Below are 19,668 nucleotides of genomic sequence, written 5' to 3'. Positions count from 1 at the left end.
TGCAGTCTTCTGAAGTAGCAAATGTGAAAGAGGGCAGTGTGAAAGAAGCCACTTCATTTTTACGCAGGCCAAGGATCCCGGTCACTTGGGCATCCTTTGTGTCTGATCCCTTTATGAGAACACACACACTACTAGTGTCCTACCCTCTATGAGAAGATAATTCCTTTCACAATAAGTACAAGAAAAATTAAAAGATGCACGCTCAAACTGTCTAGAAACTGCAGCTGGCTCAGCCACTTGGCACTGTGCGAACACCGGCGTGGCGAGGCAGCGCGGCGGAGCAGGGTCTAAGGGCGGCTCCCTCTGGCCCCGCGGCCCTGGCGGCATCTCCCAAGGCCGGCGTCCAAACCTCTGCCCGGTCACGCTGGCAGCTGGGCTCCCGGAGCGCTGCGTGGCCTCCTCTCGGGCCCTGGCTTCCAGGACGGGGCGACGAGCTTGTCTCCCCCAGCTGCTGAGACTCGGCCTCTGCTGCGGCTCCTCTGCGGTGCTAGGTTTGTCGTAAGAACTCTAGGACAGGCAGAGTGGAGAACCATCTTTCGCTCACACTTTTAAAGAAACGGGCTTAACTGGGGTGAGTGGGGCGGGGAGGAAATGGAGATGGACTAATTTCATATAATGTAGGCCAAATAGTTTTTCTTTTGGTGGTAAATTTATCTGTTCGGGAAAATTTTTTGGCCACGTTGTTTGAAGAATTGTCTTTCCTTCCTGCCCTGGGCAGTCCCAGAAAATACCCCCAGGTTTGCTGGCTTACTGAGAAAGTCATGGGGCTCAGCATGTAGCTGTGCTCATAGCCAAGATTTATAACAGTGAAGAGAGACAAGGCAAAATCGGCAAAGTGGACACGCGCCTAGGTCAAGTCTAGAGGAAACGGATCTCGGGCCTCCAGAAGTCCTTTCCTAGTGGATCATACACCGTGTGCCTAATTCCCCCAGCAACGAGGTGTAACTACAAGTGCCAGCCGCTGTCCCCCAGGGAAGCTCACTGGTGCCTAGAACCCAGAGCTTTGACTGGGTGCTGGCCATGGAGGCATGCGCCGCCTGGCATGTACCGAAACTCTAGACTTTCACCAGAAAGGCAGTTGCTCAGTATAAATCACATTGGTTGTATAAGCAGTTTAGGCCACTCTTCTCCATTAGGGGAAGTTTGTTTCTTTTCTCTCTTTTTAAACTGAGTATAGTTAATTGATAGTATTGTGTTAGTTTCTGGTATATAGCAAATTGATTTAGTTTTGTGTATATCTATATTTTAAAATTTATTTTTATTGAGGCCTAGTTGATTTACAGTGTTGTATTAATTACTGCTGTATAGCAAAGTGACTTAGTTATACATGTATCCTTTTTCATATTGTTTTCCCTTGTGGTTTATTGCAGGATATTGGATATAGTTTCCTGTGCTATATAGCAGGGCCTTGTTCATTCACTCTATACATAGCAGTTTGCATCTTCTGCTCCCAGACTCCCAGTCCCGTCATCCCCTGCCCCCTGCTCTGGCAACAGCAAGTCTCTTCTCTGCGTCTGTGACTCTGCTTCTGTTTGTGAATAAATTCATTCTCATCATATTTTATATTCTACATATGAGTGTTATGATATGGTATTTGTCTTTCCCTTTCTGACTTATTCACTTAGTACAATAATCTCCAGGTCCATCTGTGTAGCTGCAAATGGCATTATTTTGTGCTTTTTCTGACTGAGTAATATTCCATTGTATATATACGCCACATCTTTATCCATTCATCTGTCAACTGACAGGTTGTTTCCATGTCTTGGCTCTTGTAAACAGCTCTGCTCTGAACAGAAGGCTACGTTTATCTTTTTGAATTATAGTTTTGTCTGGATATATGCCCAGATGGAGAAGGAAGTGGCAACCCACTCCAGTATTCTTGCCTAGAGAATCCCGTGGACAGAGGAGCCTGGTGGGCTGCTGTCCATAGGGTCGCACAGAGACTGAAGCGACTTAGCATGCATGCATGCATTGTAGAAGGAAATAGCAACCCACTCCAGTATTCTTGCCTGGAGAATCCCAGGGACAGAGAAGCCTGGTGGGCCGCCGTCTATGGGGTCGCACAGAGTCGGACACAAACTGGAGCGACTTAGCAGCAGCAACGGCATATGCCCAGAAGTGGGATTGCTGGATCATGTGGCAGCTCTAGTTTTAGTTTTTGGAGGAACCTCCATATTGTTTTCCATAATGGCTGCACCAATTTGTGATCCCACCAACAGTGTAGGAGGGTTCCAGTTAGGGAAAGTTTTACATCACTGCAGAGGACGGGTGGCCAGCCAAGTTTCCAGATACCAGGTAAGGGCCAACCTTGCACGGAGTCCTTTCTAAGGATAGGCAGCATCAGACTACTGTGTTACCTTTTTTTCTGCAGCACCCACCTTCTTGGTCAAGGCATTTTTAGAGCAAAATTATTATCTGTAGGGCCCATGCAGTAGGATGAAAGCATGCTGCAATATTGACTCTTCATTGTGGCCCTCCAGGGATCCTGGATTTAGCCAATTTAAACAAATCCTATTAAAAATAAAGGTCAGTCTTAGAAAGCTAGGCGGCTTTCTCCTTAAGTTTTTATATTAACCTTTTCTTAACCTGGCCTGAGCCATCAATTTAGGCACAACACAATTCTGGTACGTTGAGGTGGTCCATAATAGTCAGGGTACACATATAAGAAATAAATTCCAGAGAGCACCCTTGGAAACAAAAGTGTGTGGTTGTTAAGTCACACCAGTGCAGGCACACATTAGTCAGGCAAGACAGGTTAACGGGGCCTCCAGTGCGGCTTCCCACTGTGAGTCCTTGAGCTTAGGGCTTTCTGTCCGGTCCAGATAATTCAGTTGAGTTCCTAGTTTATTTATTTAGATGGCACCATTCAGCATCGGGATCTTAGTTCCCCAACCAGGGGTTGAACCCATGCCCCCTGCAGTGGGAGCTCCAAGTCCTAACCACTGGACCGCCAGGAACATCCCAAGTCCCTAGTTTTGGAAGCATTTCCAGGAGGCAGGCAGTTTCAATCAGTTTTGCTTGTCTTTGACGTCAGTTCATTTGCTTCATGAGTGGGGACAGCATCTACAGGTGTTCTTCCTGGAAATGCAGAAGCTGAGGACATTCCCTGCTGTGTCACGGTCAGCATTGTTAGGTGTGATCGTAGGCTCAGCAGTCTGTCTGCATCCGAGACCTCAGAGCATCTTGTGAAGGCAATGTTGGCGTTCAGGAGCAGTTCTTTTCTCTGTCTCTCTTTGGCTGTGCCAGGAGAGTTACGGGGTCTTAGTTCCCTGAACAGGGATTGAATTCTAGGCCCTGGAAGGGAAAGCACAGAGTCCTAACCACTGGACTGCCAGAGAATTCCCCCAGGAGCAGTTCTGAAAGACAGCAGTTATAGAAAATAGAAATCACTGATGCCCACCTATCCCTGCATCTCACAGGTGTTGGCGTTTTGTTTTTTCCTCTGTTATCACTTAATCAGTATGTCTCATGCAGTCATCTTAACTTTACATTTTTTCCCAATCAGTTTTTTCTTCTGATCTAGACTTTTCAGCAGGAAGGGTTTGGAATAAGGAGAGTGTTGAGAATTTAGCTAAGCTACTCCATGCTCTTGTGTCTCAACATCCATTTTGTTTGGCCAACGGGCCAGCAGTGACCTGAAACTGACAGTAGCCCCCTTAGGTAAACCCATGCCCTAGACGGCAGCTCACAGAATCACAAGGAAGTGTAAGTTCCTGATACGACTTCCTCAAAGGCCCTTGCAATCAACGGTCTCCCCTGCTTCCCAGTACCACCTTACACTCTCTTGCTGCTGCTGCTGCTGCTAAGTCGCTTCAGTCGTGTCCGACTCTGTGCGACCCCATAGACGGCAGCCCACCAGGCTTCCCCGTCCCTGGGATTCTCAAGGCAAGAACACTGGAGTGGGTTGCCATTTCCTTCTCCAATGCATGAAAGTGAAAAGTGAAAGTGAGGTCGCTCGGTCATGTCCAACTCTTAGTGACCCCATGGATCACAGCCCACCAGGCTCCTCCGTCCATGGGACTTTCCAGGCAAGAGGACTGGAGTGGGGCGCCATGGCCTTCTCCATACACTTTCCTAGATAAGACCAATAAGACCTTCATGGGACTTATCAAAGCACTGCTCTTTTGGTTTGAACTGACCAATCTGGCCTTACCTGGGGACTGCAAAGCACTCTACCCTATAGACTCATAAAAACGTGTTCCGCAGGCCCTGCTTCTCTCCGTCTGCACTCTGCCTTGACCTACCCATGGGACCTCTCAAGGCATGCCAGGTACTTCCTCCAAGACCTGTAAGTATTTAATTTTTCTCTATTTTAATTCCTCTTGTGATCTGTTGTTGAAGTGAGGCTCACAACTGACACCCTGCACTCCACCTAATAAGTGTTAAATTAATACATTCAAACAGAGGAATAGATGAATTTACATAGAAAAACATTTTTAATAAACTTAACCAGAAAGACACATCATGTTCAGGAACTTGTAGGACAAAATCCTAAATTTTCAAATTTGCAGAATGTGATTTACATAACCCCAATCCCTATCATCCTGATCATTTATTTGGTAAATAGCCTGGAGAAGCTCAATCTCTGTTTGGGGATTTAATACTAAAAATTCCTAACCAAGAAAGAAAGGTGAGTGAATTAGAATCAGGTTCCCAGTCCACTGTTGTCAATTTCCAGTAATGTTATTAGTAAAACCCAAACACAAGTCAGTAACTGTGAGATATCCTTGGGAAGCGGGGTGAGAACCCTATCTTTTAGGAGTAGGTGGAGAGTACCACTCCCCGTAATATGCTGTCTCCCAACTTGGAGTTTTGACAGGAATCACAAATTTCTTATGATTAATCATCTCACATGCAATTAGTCCCTACATCAGATAGAGTTACTAGCATCTTGGTTTCAGATGGTCCTGTCAGAGAACAAACCCTTTCCCATGGGCATCTGCAAGTGACCTGTGGGGTTCAGTAGCATCCATAATGTCTTTATAGTTTATGGCTCCACAAGGTGGAAGGGGAGGATGCCTTAGATCTCCCAGAGCCTGAATTCTATTCATTGAGTCTATGTCTGCTTTCAGAAGTTGGAGCAGTCTATCGCAGTCATTACGTGATGTTGCATGCATGTTCAGTCACTCAGTTGTGTCCAGCACTGCAACCTCCATGGAGCCGCCAGGCTCCTCTGTCCGTGGGATTTCCCAGGCAAGAATATTTAAGTGTGTTGCTGTTTCCTCCTCCAGGGGATCTTCCCGACCCAGGGACTGAACCCACATCTGTGGCTCCTGCATTGGCAGGCAGATTCTTTACCACTGAGCCAGCTGGCAAGCCCCTCAGCCTACCGCTGCTGCTGCTGAGGCGCTTCAGTCGTGTCCGACTCTGTGCGACCCCATAGATGGCAGCCCACCAGGCTCCCCCATCCCTGGGATTCTCCAGGCAAGAACACTGGAATGGGTTGCCATTTCCTTTCCCAATGTGTGAAAGTGAAAAGGGAAAGTGAAGTTGCTCAGTCGTGTCCGACTCTTTGCAACCCCATGGACTGCAGCCTACCAGGCTCCTCCGTCCATGGGATTTTCCAGGCAAGAGTACTGGAGTGGGTTAGGTTCAGGTAAATAGGATCTCTGAATCCAGGACTCCAAAAAGGACTTTTTTTCTTTAGCAGCAGCAGAACCAAGAGACTACTGGGTCAGACAGTGAGGTTCCAAGTCCCTTTTATCCTGCCAAACTTAAAGTTCAAATTGACCCATTCAAAAATATGCACATTAGGCTGGAAAATCATCAGCCTCTAAGAATTAGACATCTGATTTTGCAAGAACTTATTAGCAAATTAAAACCTGACTTTTAAAACTCAAAAGTAGATTTTCTTATAGAGATTTTCTCTCCTTTTATGTTGTCTACCTTTCTCATAGGCTTCAACAGGCAAAAATCTTAGCAAAAATAATCAGTTGTGAGGTTTTAATAGCCAGCATTTAAATTTTAACCCATCCACCAGCAGCAAAAAGCAAGGATTTTATGTTCTACCAACACCTTTTGTTGGGGAGCTTTCCCTGATTGGGATAATCCCTCTAACATATATGAAATTATAGGCGTATAGTATTTTAATCAGTTTTTGTCATACATCCAGAAGTAGTAGCCACGCACAAAAAAGTCATTTTTTTAAAAAGTCTCTCCCATTCTTTCTCTCTCCCTCTTTCTTTTTTTCATTGCAAGTTTGTACAACCCCCTCAACACTTTTCAGGACTGGCATTACAGCTGCTGAGAAATCCCAGCCGGAATGTAAGGGGTGCTATATCAGAGGACAGAGTATTGCTTTTCCCTTCTCCTTTATTTCTGGTTTATCTGAAGCTTGCTTTAGCCTTGGCACTGACAGTCTTTTCCCCTCCCACTGGGAGGAAAGAACAAAACCCTAAGGCATCATCCAGTTTGCAATTGCAATTTTTAATCTTATCACTTTAGCTACCATTGCCAAAAGCAATCAAGACATTCAATGATTCTCCTGGAGTTGCGTGTATCATTTTGAAATTCCATAGGTAATGTTTACCTTTCACAACAGACACCATCTCTGCTGATGTTTCATACCACAGATGACTAGGTAGCCAGTTTGCATCAAAAGTTTATCATTATGTCCCCTTCATCCTTTTTCCAGACACTGCTTAGCCATATTTCAGTGAGTTGGGGTTGTTTTAGTGAATCCCACTTTTGACACCAGCTGCCACCCCCCAGTTGAGGGATTTGCTGGAATAATCCACAAGACTGGTCACTTCATTGTACTTACGGATAAAATTTATTACACTGAGAGGATGTAGAATCAGAAAGGGAAAGACATACTGGGTGAAGTCTGAAGGATACCAAGAATAAGCCTCCAAAATTCCCTTTCCATTTCACTTCCGTAAAATGTGCTTAATTTTACCAGCAATAAGTTGTGGTAACATGTGTGAAACATTGTTCAAAGGCTCATTAAAGACTTAATGCCCAGAGTTCTTACTGGGTAATGGTCATGTAGGCAGCTTCCTGTGAACCGAATGTCTGTGGTCCTCGCAAGTTCTTGTGTTAAAGCTTGACCCTCATTGTGTATTTGGAGATGGGGCCTTTTGGAAGATAAGTAGACCCTGAGGGTGGAGTCTCGGGAATGGGATTAGTTCCTTTGTGATGATTTTATATGTCAGTTTTACTGGCTATGGGGGTACCTACACTAAACATTATTTGGGGGGGATATCTGTGAGGATGTTTCTAGATAAGATTAGCATTTGAATCAGTGGGCTCAGTAAAGTAAATTGGCCACTGTGGGTGGGCATCAATCAGTTGAGGACTGGCATAGAGCAGAAGGCAAATGAAGGTGAAAGTCACCCTTTTTTCTTTCCTCACTGCCTGAACTGAGCTATCTCATCTCATCTTCTCTGTGCTTAGACTGGGACTTATAGCCTTGCTTTCCATGGAGGCCCTTGGACTCAGACTGAATTACACCACTTACTTTCTTGGGTCTCCAGCTAGCAGACTGGCAGATTGTGGGGTTTCCCAGTCTATAATTGCATGAACCAATTCCTCATGATAAATACACACACACACACACACACACACACACACACACACATATAAACACATACCTTTTTTCTGCACATTTCCAATATCTGAATTGTTTTTGCCTGTAAGGCATTAAGGGTGGCATTAATAGTAAAGAAACTGCCTGTCAAGATAGGAGATGCAAGAGACTCAGGTTCAGTTCCTGAGTTGGGAAAATACCCTGGAGTAGGAAATGGCAACCCACTGCAGTATTCTTGCCTGGAAAAATCCCATGGACAGAGGAGCCTGGGGGATTATAGTCCATAGAGTCTCGAATAGTTGGATGCGACTGAGTGGGCACATAAGGTGTTAAGGGGAGAGCTCCCTGGTGGCTGAGCTGGTAAAGAATCCGCCTGCAATGCCGGAGACCCTGGTTCAATCCCTGGGTCAGGAAGACCCCCTGGAGAAGGGATAGGCTACCCACTCCAGTATTTTGGGGCTTCCCTGGTGACTCAGTCGGTAAAGAATTCACCTGCAAAAAAAAAAAAAAAATAGAATTCACCTGCAATGTGGGAGACCTGGGTTCAATCCCTGGGTTGGGAAGATCCCCTGGAGAAGGGAAAGGCTACCCACTCCGTATTCTGGCCTGGAGAATTCCATGGATTGTATAGTCCATGGGGTCACAAAGAGTCGGACTTGACTGAGTGACTTTCACACTCAGAAGTGCAAGAGACAGATATTATTCAAAGAGATTTTAAGATAAAGTCCTATTTCTTTTTCCCTACAATACTTTGAAATCATTAGATATCTGCTCTGGGTTCTCCACCCCCTGCCCAGATTTTTTTTTTTCCCCCAGAAATTGGAAGAAAGCACAGTTTTGTCTTAAGAGAAACAGAAGAAAAGAAGTCCATCCATAGTCATTTTTTATGGATAGATCTGGTTCTATTTCCCCAAAGAAAATTATCTGATTTCTTTCTTTAATAACAGAGACAACCAACAATGATGACATAGAATTATATATTTTCCTTTCTCATCTGGGTCACTGAGAAGTCAGGCTTCCTCCATTCTTTAATAAAAATATTACAAAGTAACAGGCATGAACCCTATAATTTAAAGCAAAAAATAAAAATGTAAGCCATCTTGTGCATTGGTTACTTTCCCTTAGTAAGGTAAGTTGTAGAATAGTACTCTAGGAACATTGGTTACAGTTAAGTCAATTTTTACAGCTCAAGGAAGAAACTTTATATAGAAAATGTCCAAGAATGCTTCTATTTAAAAATATAAGATTTGTTAAAAATTTCTTGGAATCCTGGCAGAACAGTGGAGAGAACCTGGACTTACTTCTTGCTTCAAACTTGGCTATGCTGCTCAGAAGTAATTTCACTTTGGCAAAGTGATGATCTATGAATTAAATTTCCTCATCTATTAAAAATGTAATGAAAATACGCCAAGCACAGGGTTGTTAATAATGAAAATAACATATGTAAGATACTTGACTCCATCCCTGGCACAAAGTAGGGGCTCAATAAATGTAATATTCTTCTTACATTGGGGAAGAAAAAGCCTACTAAGAGACAGGGACTCTAATGTTCATAGATGGAAACAACCCAAATATGATAGCCCCAAAAGTCCATTGATAGTAGACTGAATTTTTAAAAAGTTGAATAATCATACTATACAATACTCTGTAGCATGAACTACTGTTCATAAACAGTAAACTATAAACATAAACTATAACTATAAACATAAACTATAAATGCAAGGATAAATCTCGCTAACATAATGTTAAGTGATACAGAATAATACATACTATATAAGTCCATTGAAAGGTCAGAAACAGGCAAATTAATCTACAGTGATAGAGGTCAGAAATCTTGACCTTTTGGAGGGAGATGAGATTAGAATGGGGAAAGAGAGAGACTGCCAGGGTACTGGAAATGTTGCCGTCACTTGCATAGTTGTGGTCATTGGAGGGGTATACGTATGTACAAATTCATCAGACTGTATACTTAAGATTTGCACATTGCATATGTACATCCTTTACCTTTGTACATGTATAAATAGCACATCAAAAAAAACAAGACAAAACTTCTTTTTGCCCCAGGAGCTAGATTTTATATCAGTATCAAATTTGTTTATTAGGAGAATCTCTGGCTCTAGATGTGACATGCCAGTAGCCGGCTATCTTGCAGGCTGCAGTCTGTCCCTTGTAAGTGGCCCCGTTTTAGAGCTGGCCTGGAGCTGACAGGCATGTTACGAGGGTCATGCTCTATCACCATTGACAGCTGGAGAGGCCATCACATGCCATCAGCAACAAAGCAGAGGGAAAACCAGGCGGCGGACTGTACTTCCCACCCTTCGGCTGCGAGGCACAACCCCAGCAATGGAAGGATTAAAAAGCCTCTCAATTTAAAAAGACAGGGGGAGGGGAGGGGAATGTGGGCTGCACAATTTATAAATAGACATTACCAGAGGCTGCCTGATTGTGAAGTGGTTGTTTAGTAAATCTTTCTCCTTTAAGGATTCCATTATCAGAGACCATTTGAAAACATCAGTTTCGTTTTGTCTCTTGGGGAGATCCTGGGTTTCATCAAGTCAGCCCTGTTGGGTGATATTTCTCTCTGCTAGATTTAGGGACAGGCCTTGGATATTCTGAAGCGCCTTTACATGGAGCACAAAGATGATGATGATGATGATGATGTGTCTTTTGCCAAATGGATGAGCAGCTTCTGGGGTCACAGCTGGATAGAGGAGGATGAGCGAGGACTCCGGGACCGCCGTGGATCACAAGACGCCGGTTACAGGAAAAGCTCCCTGCCCTGCCCAGTGAGTTGTTACAATGGAACCAGGGGAGAACCAAACCAGGGGAGGGGGGTTTCTCTTCGGTTTTTTTGAGGGTCCTATGATATGAAGTTTTCTTTGGTGGAAATGAGTACTTCCAAACCTTTTTTTATATTCACAAAAAACCCTTTTATCATTTTATCTTGTCCTCCAAGGGACCTGATTTTCATCCATTAAGTAATGATTCCTTCATTTTTAGCAACCTAAGATATATTTAACTGCTACTCCGAGCTCCTGATAAGCCTGGGATAATCCTATTGAGTGGTAATATAATTCAAGCCAAAGGAAATAAACCTGATGTTATAGTCTGTGTAGCACTGATGTGGATCACTGTTTGATCTCCAGCACTCTTTTTGAAATACTGAAAATAGCTCGACTGTTTGGTGGCATCTAAGGAATTGGGGATGCTACTTAATAAATCACTACCCCTGATAAATTTGATGTACTCTTTCTTCTGGTTCTCATTTAGTTTCCTGGTGGGAGAGACAGCCATCATCTACCACCCTCAGCACTGTTTTTCCACGGCTAGGCAGGGGACAGGAGAGCTCTTGAGAGGGGAATGGGTGGACCTGAGCAGGGGTGGACTCGGCAGTGGGCACACGTGCACTTAGAATTCCAGCTACCAGGGAATATTTCCCCAACCCCCTGCTATGCTAACTCCAGAACCAGATAAGTTTTGGGGGTGATGTTATTTTATTTTTAGCTCTAAAGTTCCCAGAAGCATAATGCATGTGAAGTATATTAAAGCATGAAAAGCAGTCTTTTACTCCCAATGGTCAGCAAGTTTGAGGAATGAGACCTCTTTGAGACACAAATATTTGAAAATAGTTCTCTTAAAAAGTGTAGTCGGGGGCCAAGGGAGCGTTTCAACACTTCACTGAACTCCAGGTTCTTTAAGTGAAAACGGACAGAGGTTGCACTGGATGATCTACAAGAACCCTTCTGGTCTTACTTTCCATAATTCTGTTATAAAATAAACCCTTGCTTATTGTGCTCATGCTTTAATCTTTTATGGCCCACACTGAGGGAGGTATTATTGATGTGTGAACCAGGAATATGACTCGTGTTTAGCCAAACAGTGAGAACCAGGGAGAGACAAGGAGAAAAAAGTGAGGTTCACTGTTTATCACAGCAGCCCTCTGGAGCCACCAAAATGTGAAAACAAAGAAACAGGACATAAAATATAGTCTCTTGAATAGATTTTAGCATTTATTAGACTTTAAAAACTAGGGTGATCCACCTCATTTAGAGAATCCACTTGTGCGTTACAATATTGCGTGCCTTAAACTCTCGGGGAATAGCAGAATTTCTTTGTATAACATTTCTAAAGAGGGTCCATATGTCTTCCTGCTCATACTGGCTTTGGGCACTTGCCTGAGTTAACCTGTTTAGATTCTCTGAGTTGACAGTGAATTCCATAATTAGCAGACTGGCAGGCAGAAAGCACGTGTTTATTTAAGGAAACGAAGTGCAGGTGAGACATGATGACCAAGCTGACTAGAGAAGGCGCAGAACCGAGACTGGGGGGCCCGGGGCAAAGTAGGCAGAGCCCTAGAGAGAGGAGGGCCTGATTCTTCACCCCTGCTCACGCAATGCCGCGGATTTCTGCAGTGACTATAGTCGGTTGCTTAACTTTTCCCAACTCTAAAGCGTGCTCAAATTTTTCTCCCTTTTGAGATACGAAAACAATTAGGTTTTCAAGTTTTGTGTTTTGCTTTGAACTCAGAAAAAATAACTTAAAAAAGCTTACTCTTAGCCTTATCTTTTTCTTTCTCTCCCCAATGCTCCACTCAAAGGCTCCTCCCTTGCAGCCTATTAGTAGCCTGCATCCATCAGTTTCATATTCATGTGAAGAATTTTCCCCTTCTTTCCTATCTGCATGTGGTTTCCACTGTGGCTCTTCAGCCTCACGATTCCTGCAGAACCATAGTGATGGAATATTAAATCATTAAACATATTTACTGAACACCTACTGTGCGCCAGTTGGTGTTCAAGGCACAATAGGATTACAGGGGAGAAGACATATATGGTGTCTGCTTGTGGCATGTCCAAGCTAGTGGAAAATACAAATTTGGCAGAAAGAATGAGGTAGACAAGGCATAAAGCTTGACCCATCTTAGAGAACACTACTATTCTGGGCATCTACTGATAGCAGAAGAGAGGAAACAAGTCCAGGGAGCATTATGATAAAAGCTCCCCTGTAGAATTGTCACTGACGCCTGAAACTTATTACTAATTTCTTAGATGAGTAGAGAACACACACTACTTTTTGACAAGGCTCATTATAATCTGTGATTGCTGATTTAAATCAAATTAAAAATCTAACTTTACTGTCCTGAGGTACTTGGGTGAAAAAAAAAAGATATTTTCGCCTCTCTCATTATTGAACGAATCTTCCTTCCCCCATTGTCACATGAACACAAACTTGAAGTAGAAAAACCTCCATATCCCTTATTTATTCTACTCACCGAAAGTGAACTTTAAATAGTTGATTTGACTTTCTCATCTTCAGATTAATGTGGTTCTCTTAGCCTTGTTCTGCACAGTTAGGGCCTAGTGGAAGTGAGGATTATGCTGAATGACAAGCCTCTTCAAGGAGGAACTGGGTTCCCGGCCTTGGGCTTCCCCAACATGCACTGGTCCACATCATCTCATTTGAGGGGCTTCAAAATAAACCTCAGCTATCTGTACCCCAAGGGTTTTTTTTTTTCTTTTTAAAAACAATCACCTTTAGCCAATTTTATATCCTGTCTTTATAGTCTCAATTTAAAGCTGCAGAAGTGAAGTGAAAGTCGCTCAGTCATGTCCGACTCTGTGACCCCATGGACTGTATCCCACCAGGCCCCTCTGTCCATGGAATTCTCCAGGCCAGAATACTGGAGTGGGTAACTGTTCCCTTCTCCAGAGGCTCTTCCCAACCCAGGGATCGAACTCAGGTCTTCTGCATTGCAGGCAGATTCTTTACCATCTGAGCCACCAGGGAAGCCCAAGAACACTGGAGTGGGCAGCCTATCCCTTCTCCAGGGGATCTTCCTGCCCCAGGAACTGAACCAGGATCTCCTGCATTCAGGCAGATTCTTTCCCAGCTGAGCTACCAGGGAAGGAAGCTGTAGAAGATGTATCTAGTTTTAGTTTTTGCCCTGATTGACCTCAGGTTGTTACACACTCTCGCCATCGTGGTATCTCGCTGCACCGGTGGTTCTCCACTAGCTGCTCGCTGCAGGGGCAGGGTGGGCCTTGGCCCGCTTGGAGGATTGCTCACACCTGAAGAGAGGGGAATGCCCGAAAGTTTCGTGACTAATGTGGTTCTTGTTTATCAGCTTAAGTTTGTATTCCATTTAAAGAGGAGACAAACGATCCAAAAAAATTAGTAATAAATTTCAGGCATTAGTGACAATTCTACAGGGGAGCTTTTATCATAATGTTCCCTGGACTGGTTTCCTCTCTTCTACTATCAGTAGAGGCCAAGATGGAGGAGTTTCTGGGAAGGGAGCAGAGTGGAGTGGGTGAGAGTGAGGGCTCCAAGGTGCCTCCCAGTGTCTACACTGGCAGCGTAACCTCTCTCTGTAAATGGGATTGATGAAAATAGTACATACATCTGCAGATGGTGTTCGGATTCAGTGAGTAATGTGCGCAGTGCGCTTAGAACAGTGCCTGGGACCTAGAAAGCACTTTTCCTTCCCCTCTCTTCCCCACCCCCTCTCCCTCCTCCTCCTCTTTTTCCTTATGTGTCAGAGTTTAAATTGTCTTTTAGTTTCCCTAAAGGATGTCCAGTGGATGGTACTGACCTACCATTTTACCAGTTGAACACTTGAATCTTTCTTCCCTGATGCTGTTTCCATATAATGCTGGTTGACTAATTTATAAATCTCTTGGCTCTGTTGATAGGCAGTTAGACTACATTATAAAATATTCCTCACATAAAATTCATTTAGACTATTTCCTAAAGACCTACAAATTATTATTACTTTTGTAATAGGATTTTGTCATAACCGGTACATTATATAAAGCCGTGTTTCACTTAGAAATAGAATGAATTTGTTGCTGTTGTTGAAGATAAAAGTTTGGGATTATTAATCCGATGAAGGGGCTTCCCAGGTGGCTCAGTGGTAAAAAATCAACCTGCCAAGCAGGAGATGCAGGTTCGATCCCTGGGTGGGGAAGATCCCCTGGAGAAGGGAATGGCAACCCACTCCAGTACTCTTGCCTGGAGAATCTTATAGACAGAGGAGCCTGGCAGGTTCCATTCTGTGGGGTCACAGAGTCAGACATGACTTAGTCACTAAATAACAGCAACAACAATCCAAGGAAGAGACGTCTTATGCTGAAGCATTTACCTCTCCGTAAAGTCACTAATCATGTAAGTCTTAGGCAAGTCTCTTAGCCAAACTAATATTCATTTTCCTCATCTGTGAGAAGGAAAGAATGACTCCCTGGTAGGATTTGTTCAGAGATTAGACATAAGGCCTGGTCCCCAGAGTGCCTGGTACACACAGTGCACTAAGATTCCACGTGGCTCTTAATTATCTCACACCTGGATCTTTTCCCCACTTATTTCCCATCATGTTCAGGTGCCTGCATTTACTCAGAGGCCAGAGGGGTACAATTGAAGGCTGATTATAATTAAACCCGGAGGACGCAATGGCACCGACTCCAGTGCTCTTGCCTGGAAAATCCCATGGACGGAGGAGCCTGGTGGGCTGCAGTCCATGGGGTCGCCAAGAGTCGGACACGACTGAGCGACTTCACTTTCATTTTTTACTTTCACATATTGGAGAAGGAAATGGCGACCCACTCCAGTGTTCTTGCCTGGAGAATCCCAGGGACGGCGGAGCCTGGTGGGCTGCCATCTATGGGGTTGCAAAGAGTTGGACATGACTGAAGTGACTTAGCAGCAGCAGTAGCAGTATAATTAAACCCAGAATAAAAACCTTCAAGTAGTTCTTGGAGTGAAGGTGTTACATAACTATATTTTCAAAAGGCGAGAACCTATGGCTTGGAGTCAAGAGTGCATAGGATTTTTTTTTTTTTTTTTTGACAGAAATGGTTTTCTGGCATCCCTGTGGGAAATAGCAGGATTGTTCAGAGCACTATTTTTTAGTGAGAGTCAGCACTATTAACTGCTGGGTGGTAATTGCTCCACACGTCCATGCCTGCTGCAGGCTTTGTAGCCTGGGAGCCGGGGAGCCCAGGTCGTGAGCTTAGATTGTGGGGGATCCCATGCCTCACATGAGGACCTGTGTCACAGCATGGGAGATAGATGGATAAGGTTGATCCATGGACATGGAGATGACATTCCACACCTTGAAAAAAATATAAGCAATTTAGGGCATTGATTCAAGTCTTTGGGCAGGGGGGAAATTGCATTAGAAGGGCATATAGAATTCCAAAAGTAGAGCTTGCTTAATAAGAAAACATTTTTAAAAGTGAGAAGTTTTTCCATGTAACCAATTAGAGTGCTTTTTATGTGTGTGTGTGTTTATTTATTTTTAATCAAAGGATAATTGCTTTACAGTATTATGTTGGTTTCTGCATTTGAATCAGCCGTAGGTATACACATACTCACGTCCCCTCCTTCTTGAACCTCCCTTCCGGCTGCCTCCCCAGCCCACCCCTCAGGTTGTCAAAAAGCCCCAGTTTGAGTTCCCTGAGACACATACAAATTGCCACTGGCTATCCATTTTACATATGGTAATACATGTTCCATGTTACCAATTAGAGCGCTTTTAACGCTTGTTTCTCACAAGCTTCCACACCTAAACAGACTAACTGGAAATTTCATCTGCCATAAGGAGATGTTCAGGGTACACTTTATTTACATTGTGATGGAAACCCTTGCCATTTTTTTCATGCCTGTCAATGGAAGAGGACATTTGTACAAACACGTACATTTCACTCCCAGTCTCACATCTTTTAAATTTTATTTTTAAGATTTTTGATGTGGTAAGAACGTGTATCATGAGATTTACCCTCTTTGGCAGATTTTTAAGTGTACGATACAGTATTGTCACTTTTAGGCATAATGTTGTACAGTGGAACTCTAGAACTTACTATTTGTTTGTTTATTTTGGCTGCACCGTTGAGGCATGTGGAATCTTAGTCCTCTGACAAAGGGTGGTACCACGCCCCCTGCAGGGGAAGCGTGGAGTCTTAACCAGTGCACTGAAATGTTATACCTGTTAATTAGCAACTGCCCCAGTATACCCCTCCCCAGCCCTTGGCAAGCACCATCCTATTCCTTGCTTCTAGGAGCTTGACCATTTCTGATACGTTATGTAAGTGGAATCATGAAGTGTTTGTCCTTCTGTGTACCAGTCTCAATTTTTTAGCATATTATTATTCTTTTTTACTGACAATATAGTAAGTGATCAGTATAGAAAACACGTACAATACTAAAAAGGAAAAGCAAGAAAATGACCCCAGGTTACAGACAAAGCCTTTTATCACACCTGGATATGTTTCAGGACTACCCATCTGATGATGTCCCTTGATTTCCAGCCCCCCCTCACTGCCTTCACATGCCAGACTCCCCACTCCCCTCAGGCGCTCCCCACCAGGCTTCTCTTCCTTCCACGCCAGCAGGCTCTTTCTGCGGCAGACTTCTGCGCACATTGTCTCCTCCTCAAGCATCCTCTGTTCCCCAATGAACCCTGTTCATGCTTCAGGTTGTCGCTTAATTGTCAGGCCTTCCAGAAGTCTCTGCTGATCCAGCTGCCCCAACACCCACCCAAACATTCGTGGTTTTACCCTACTGTACCCTCTCATTTCACCCCGAACATTCCCTTTACAGCATTTGACCAAGGATGCAGGCACGTGCCCCATTTATTACTTATCTCCCATGTAGACATATGATCTGAGAGGGGGACCCTGTTTTGCTTCTCAATTTATCTTCCACCAAGTACCATGTCTGACCTCGAGTAAATGGGCCAATATGTACAGATTTACCTCATGTATCTTAGCAGTTTTATAAATCTTTAGCCATATTTCTGATTATTGTTTGAGAGTAAGTTTCTAGACATGTATATTAGTTTGCTCAGGCTGCCATAACAAAATACCACAGACCAGGTGGCTTGAACAACAGGTGTTCACTTCCTCACCGCTCTGGAGGCTGGAAGTCCAAGACGAAGGTGTCAGCAGGTTTGGTTTCTGCTGGGGCCTCTCTCCTTGACTTGTCGACGGCCGTCTACTCCCTGTGTTTTCATAATCTTTCCTCCGTATGAGTATGTCCCTGGTGTGTCAATTTCTTCCTCTTATAAGAACACTAGTTAGAGTGGATTAGGGCCACCCTGATGGCCTCATTTTAAGTTAATTTTTCAAGGCCCTACCCTCAAATACGGTCACATTGTGACCTATTCACATGGAGCTTCAATATGTGAATTTGCTGGGGCAGGTTGTGGGGGAGGGGTGATACAATTTGGCCCATGTGCAATGAGGACCTTATTTAAAGACTTTGGATTCATATTGTCAACAGCTTTCCAAGAAGGCTGTATCCATTTATAGTCCTGCTACCAGCAAGGAATGACTGTGCCTGTCCCCTTGCACTCTTGCTAGTGGTAGTATTATTTAAAAAAAAACACAGAACTTTTTTTTTGCTAACCCGAAAGGCAAAATTATATGTTATTTCATTGTAACACAATTTTGACTACTAATAAGCCTAAACAGTTTTCACCACTTGGTATTTCTTTTTCTCTCATTCGTTATACGTTTACTCACTGAATGTCTATTTAATAAACTCACGCTGTGAAGGCAGCAAAGTGCTGTACTGAGTTTCTAGGAGAGAATGAAGCGTGGCCCTTGACGTGGTGGCGCACAGGCTACTGGAGAAGAGACACGTGTAACAAAATTAACCAAAAGGCCGACGGCGGTGGTGAAAAGTGTCACGAGGTATGAGACCTCGGGAAGAGCGTCTAACAGTGCTGCGGGGGCCTGGACCAATCAGGGGGTAGGCAGGGCTTTCTGCGGGGTGTGGTTTCCACGTGAGTGAAGCGCGATTGGCCGGGGATGAAGTGAAGGGGTGGGGCCACAGCCAGAGAGGACCTCTTGGGAAAACGCCTGCGCTGGCTGGCTTGGAGCAAGTGAGCAGGGGGAAGTGCGCAGTGAGGCTGTGTCCCTGAGAGGTGAGGGTGGTGCAAGATGAAACATGATGGGGTATGTTTGCTGCAGTTGTTTTAACTGTGCTGGCCGCTGTGGGGAAAGTGAAATAAAGTGAGTGAGAGTGAACCCAGGATAGCTCCAACCAGGAAGGAGGCTGCTACTGTAATCTGGGCGAAAGGTAACGATGACTTGGATTAGGGTAGTAACAGGGGCACTGGAAAAGAGTGAATGGTTTTCAGAGACACTTGAGAGGTGGATTCTACTGACTTGGCAATTGAATGTGGAAGGTGGCCCTAGTAGCCAGGTGAATGGTGGTGCCTATTCTAAATTGAGGGGCACTTGAGAAGCAGGAAAAGGAAAAGCAGAAAACGTCAAGGCTGTATATTGTCAGCCTGCTTATTTAACTTATATGCAGAGTACATCATGAGAAGTGCTGGGCTGGAAGAAGCACAAGCTGGAATCAAGATTGCTGGGAGAAATATCATAATCTCAGATATGCAGATGACACCACCCTTATGGCAGAAAGTGAAGAGGAACTAAAAAGCCTCTTGATGAAAGTGAAAGAGGAGAGTGAAAAAGTTGGCTTAAAGCTCAACATTCAGAAAACTAAGAACATGGCATCTAGTCCCAACACTTCATGGGAAATAGATGGGGAAACAGTGGAAACAGTGTCAGACTTTATTTTTTTGGGCTCCAAAATCACTACAGATGGTGGCTGCAGCCATGAAATTAAAAGACGCTTACTCCTTGGAAGGAAAGTTATGACCAACCTAGACAGCATGTTAGAAAGCGGAGACATTACTTGCCCACAAAGGTCTGTCTTGTCAAGGCTATGGTTTTTCCAGTGGTCATGTATGGATGTGAGAGTTGGACAATAAAGAAAGCTGAGCACTGAAGAATTGATGCTTTTGAACGGTGGTGTTGGAGAAGACTCTTGAGAGTCCCTTGGACTGCAAGGAGATCCAACCAGTCCATCCTAAAGGAGATCAGTCCTGGGTGTTCATTGGAAGGACTGATGTTGAAGCTGAAACTCCAGTACTTTGGCCACCTGATGCGAAGAGTTGACTCATTGGAAAAGACCCTAATGCTGGGAGGGATTGGGGGCAGGAGGAGAAGGGGCCGACAGAGGATGAGATAGCTGGATGGCATCACCGACTCGATGGACATGATTGAGTAAACTCCGGGAGTTGGTGATGGACAGGGAGGCCTGGCGTGCTGCAATTCATGGGGCTGCAAAGAGTTGGA

The 19,668-nt window shown here is 44.2% G+C and overlaps 1 protein-coding gene across 3 annotated transcripts in view; it reads left to right on the top strand.

Moving 5' to 3' along the window:
- Positions 1-19,668, top strand: part of LNP1 (leukemia NUP98 fusion partner 1) — a 39,751-nt gene that overhangs the window by 14,373 nt on the left and 5,710 nt on the right. For 2 of the 3 annotated variants that reach the window (XM_065913835.1, XM_065913834.1), the window contains exons 2-4: positions 4,207-4,288; positions 10,117-10,314; positions 18,076-18,213. In XM_065913835.1, the coding sequence (XP_065769907.1) occupies positions 10,156-10,314; positions 18,076-18,213 (297 nt within the window). In that variant the 5' untranslated portion in view covers positions 4,207-4,288; positions 10,117-10,155. The remainder of the gene's footprint in view (positions 1-4,206; positions 4,289-10,116; positions 10,315-18,075; positions 18,214-19,668) is intronic. The other variant, XM_065913836.1, reaches the window with a different exon arrangement.

This window comes from Muntiacus reevesi, chromosome 21 (assembly GCF_963930625.1).
Source record: "Muntiacus reevesi chromosome 21, mMunRee1.1, whole genome shotgun sequence".
NCBI classification, from domain to species: domain Eukaryota; kingdom Metazoa; phylum Chordata; class Mammalia; order Artiodactyla; family Cervidae; genus Muntiacus; species Muntiacus reevesi.
Note: the sequence above shows the minus strand (reverse complement) of the source record. Positions and strands in the feature narration are given on the sequence as shown.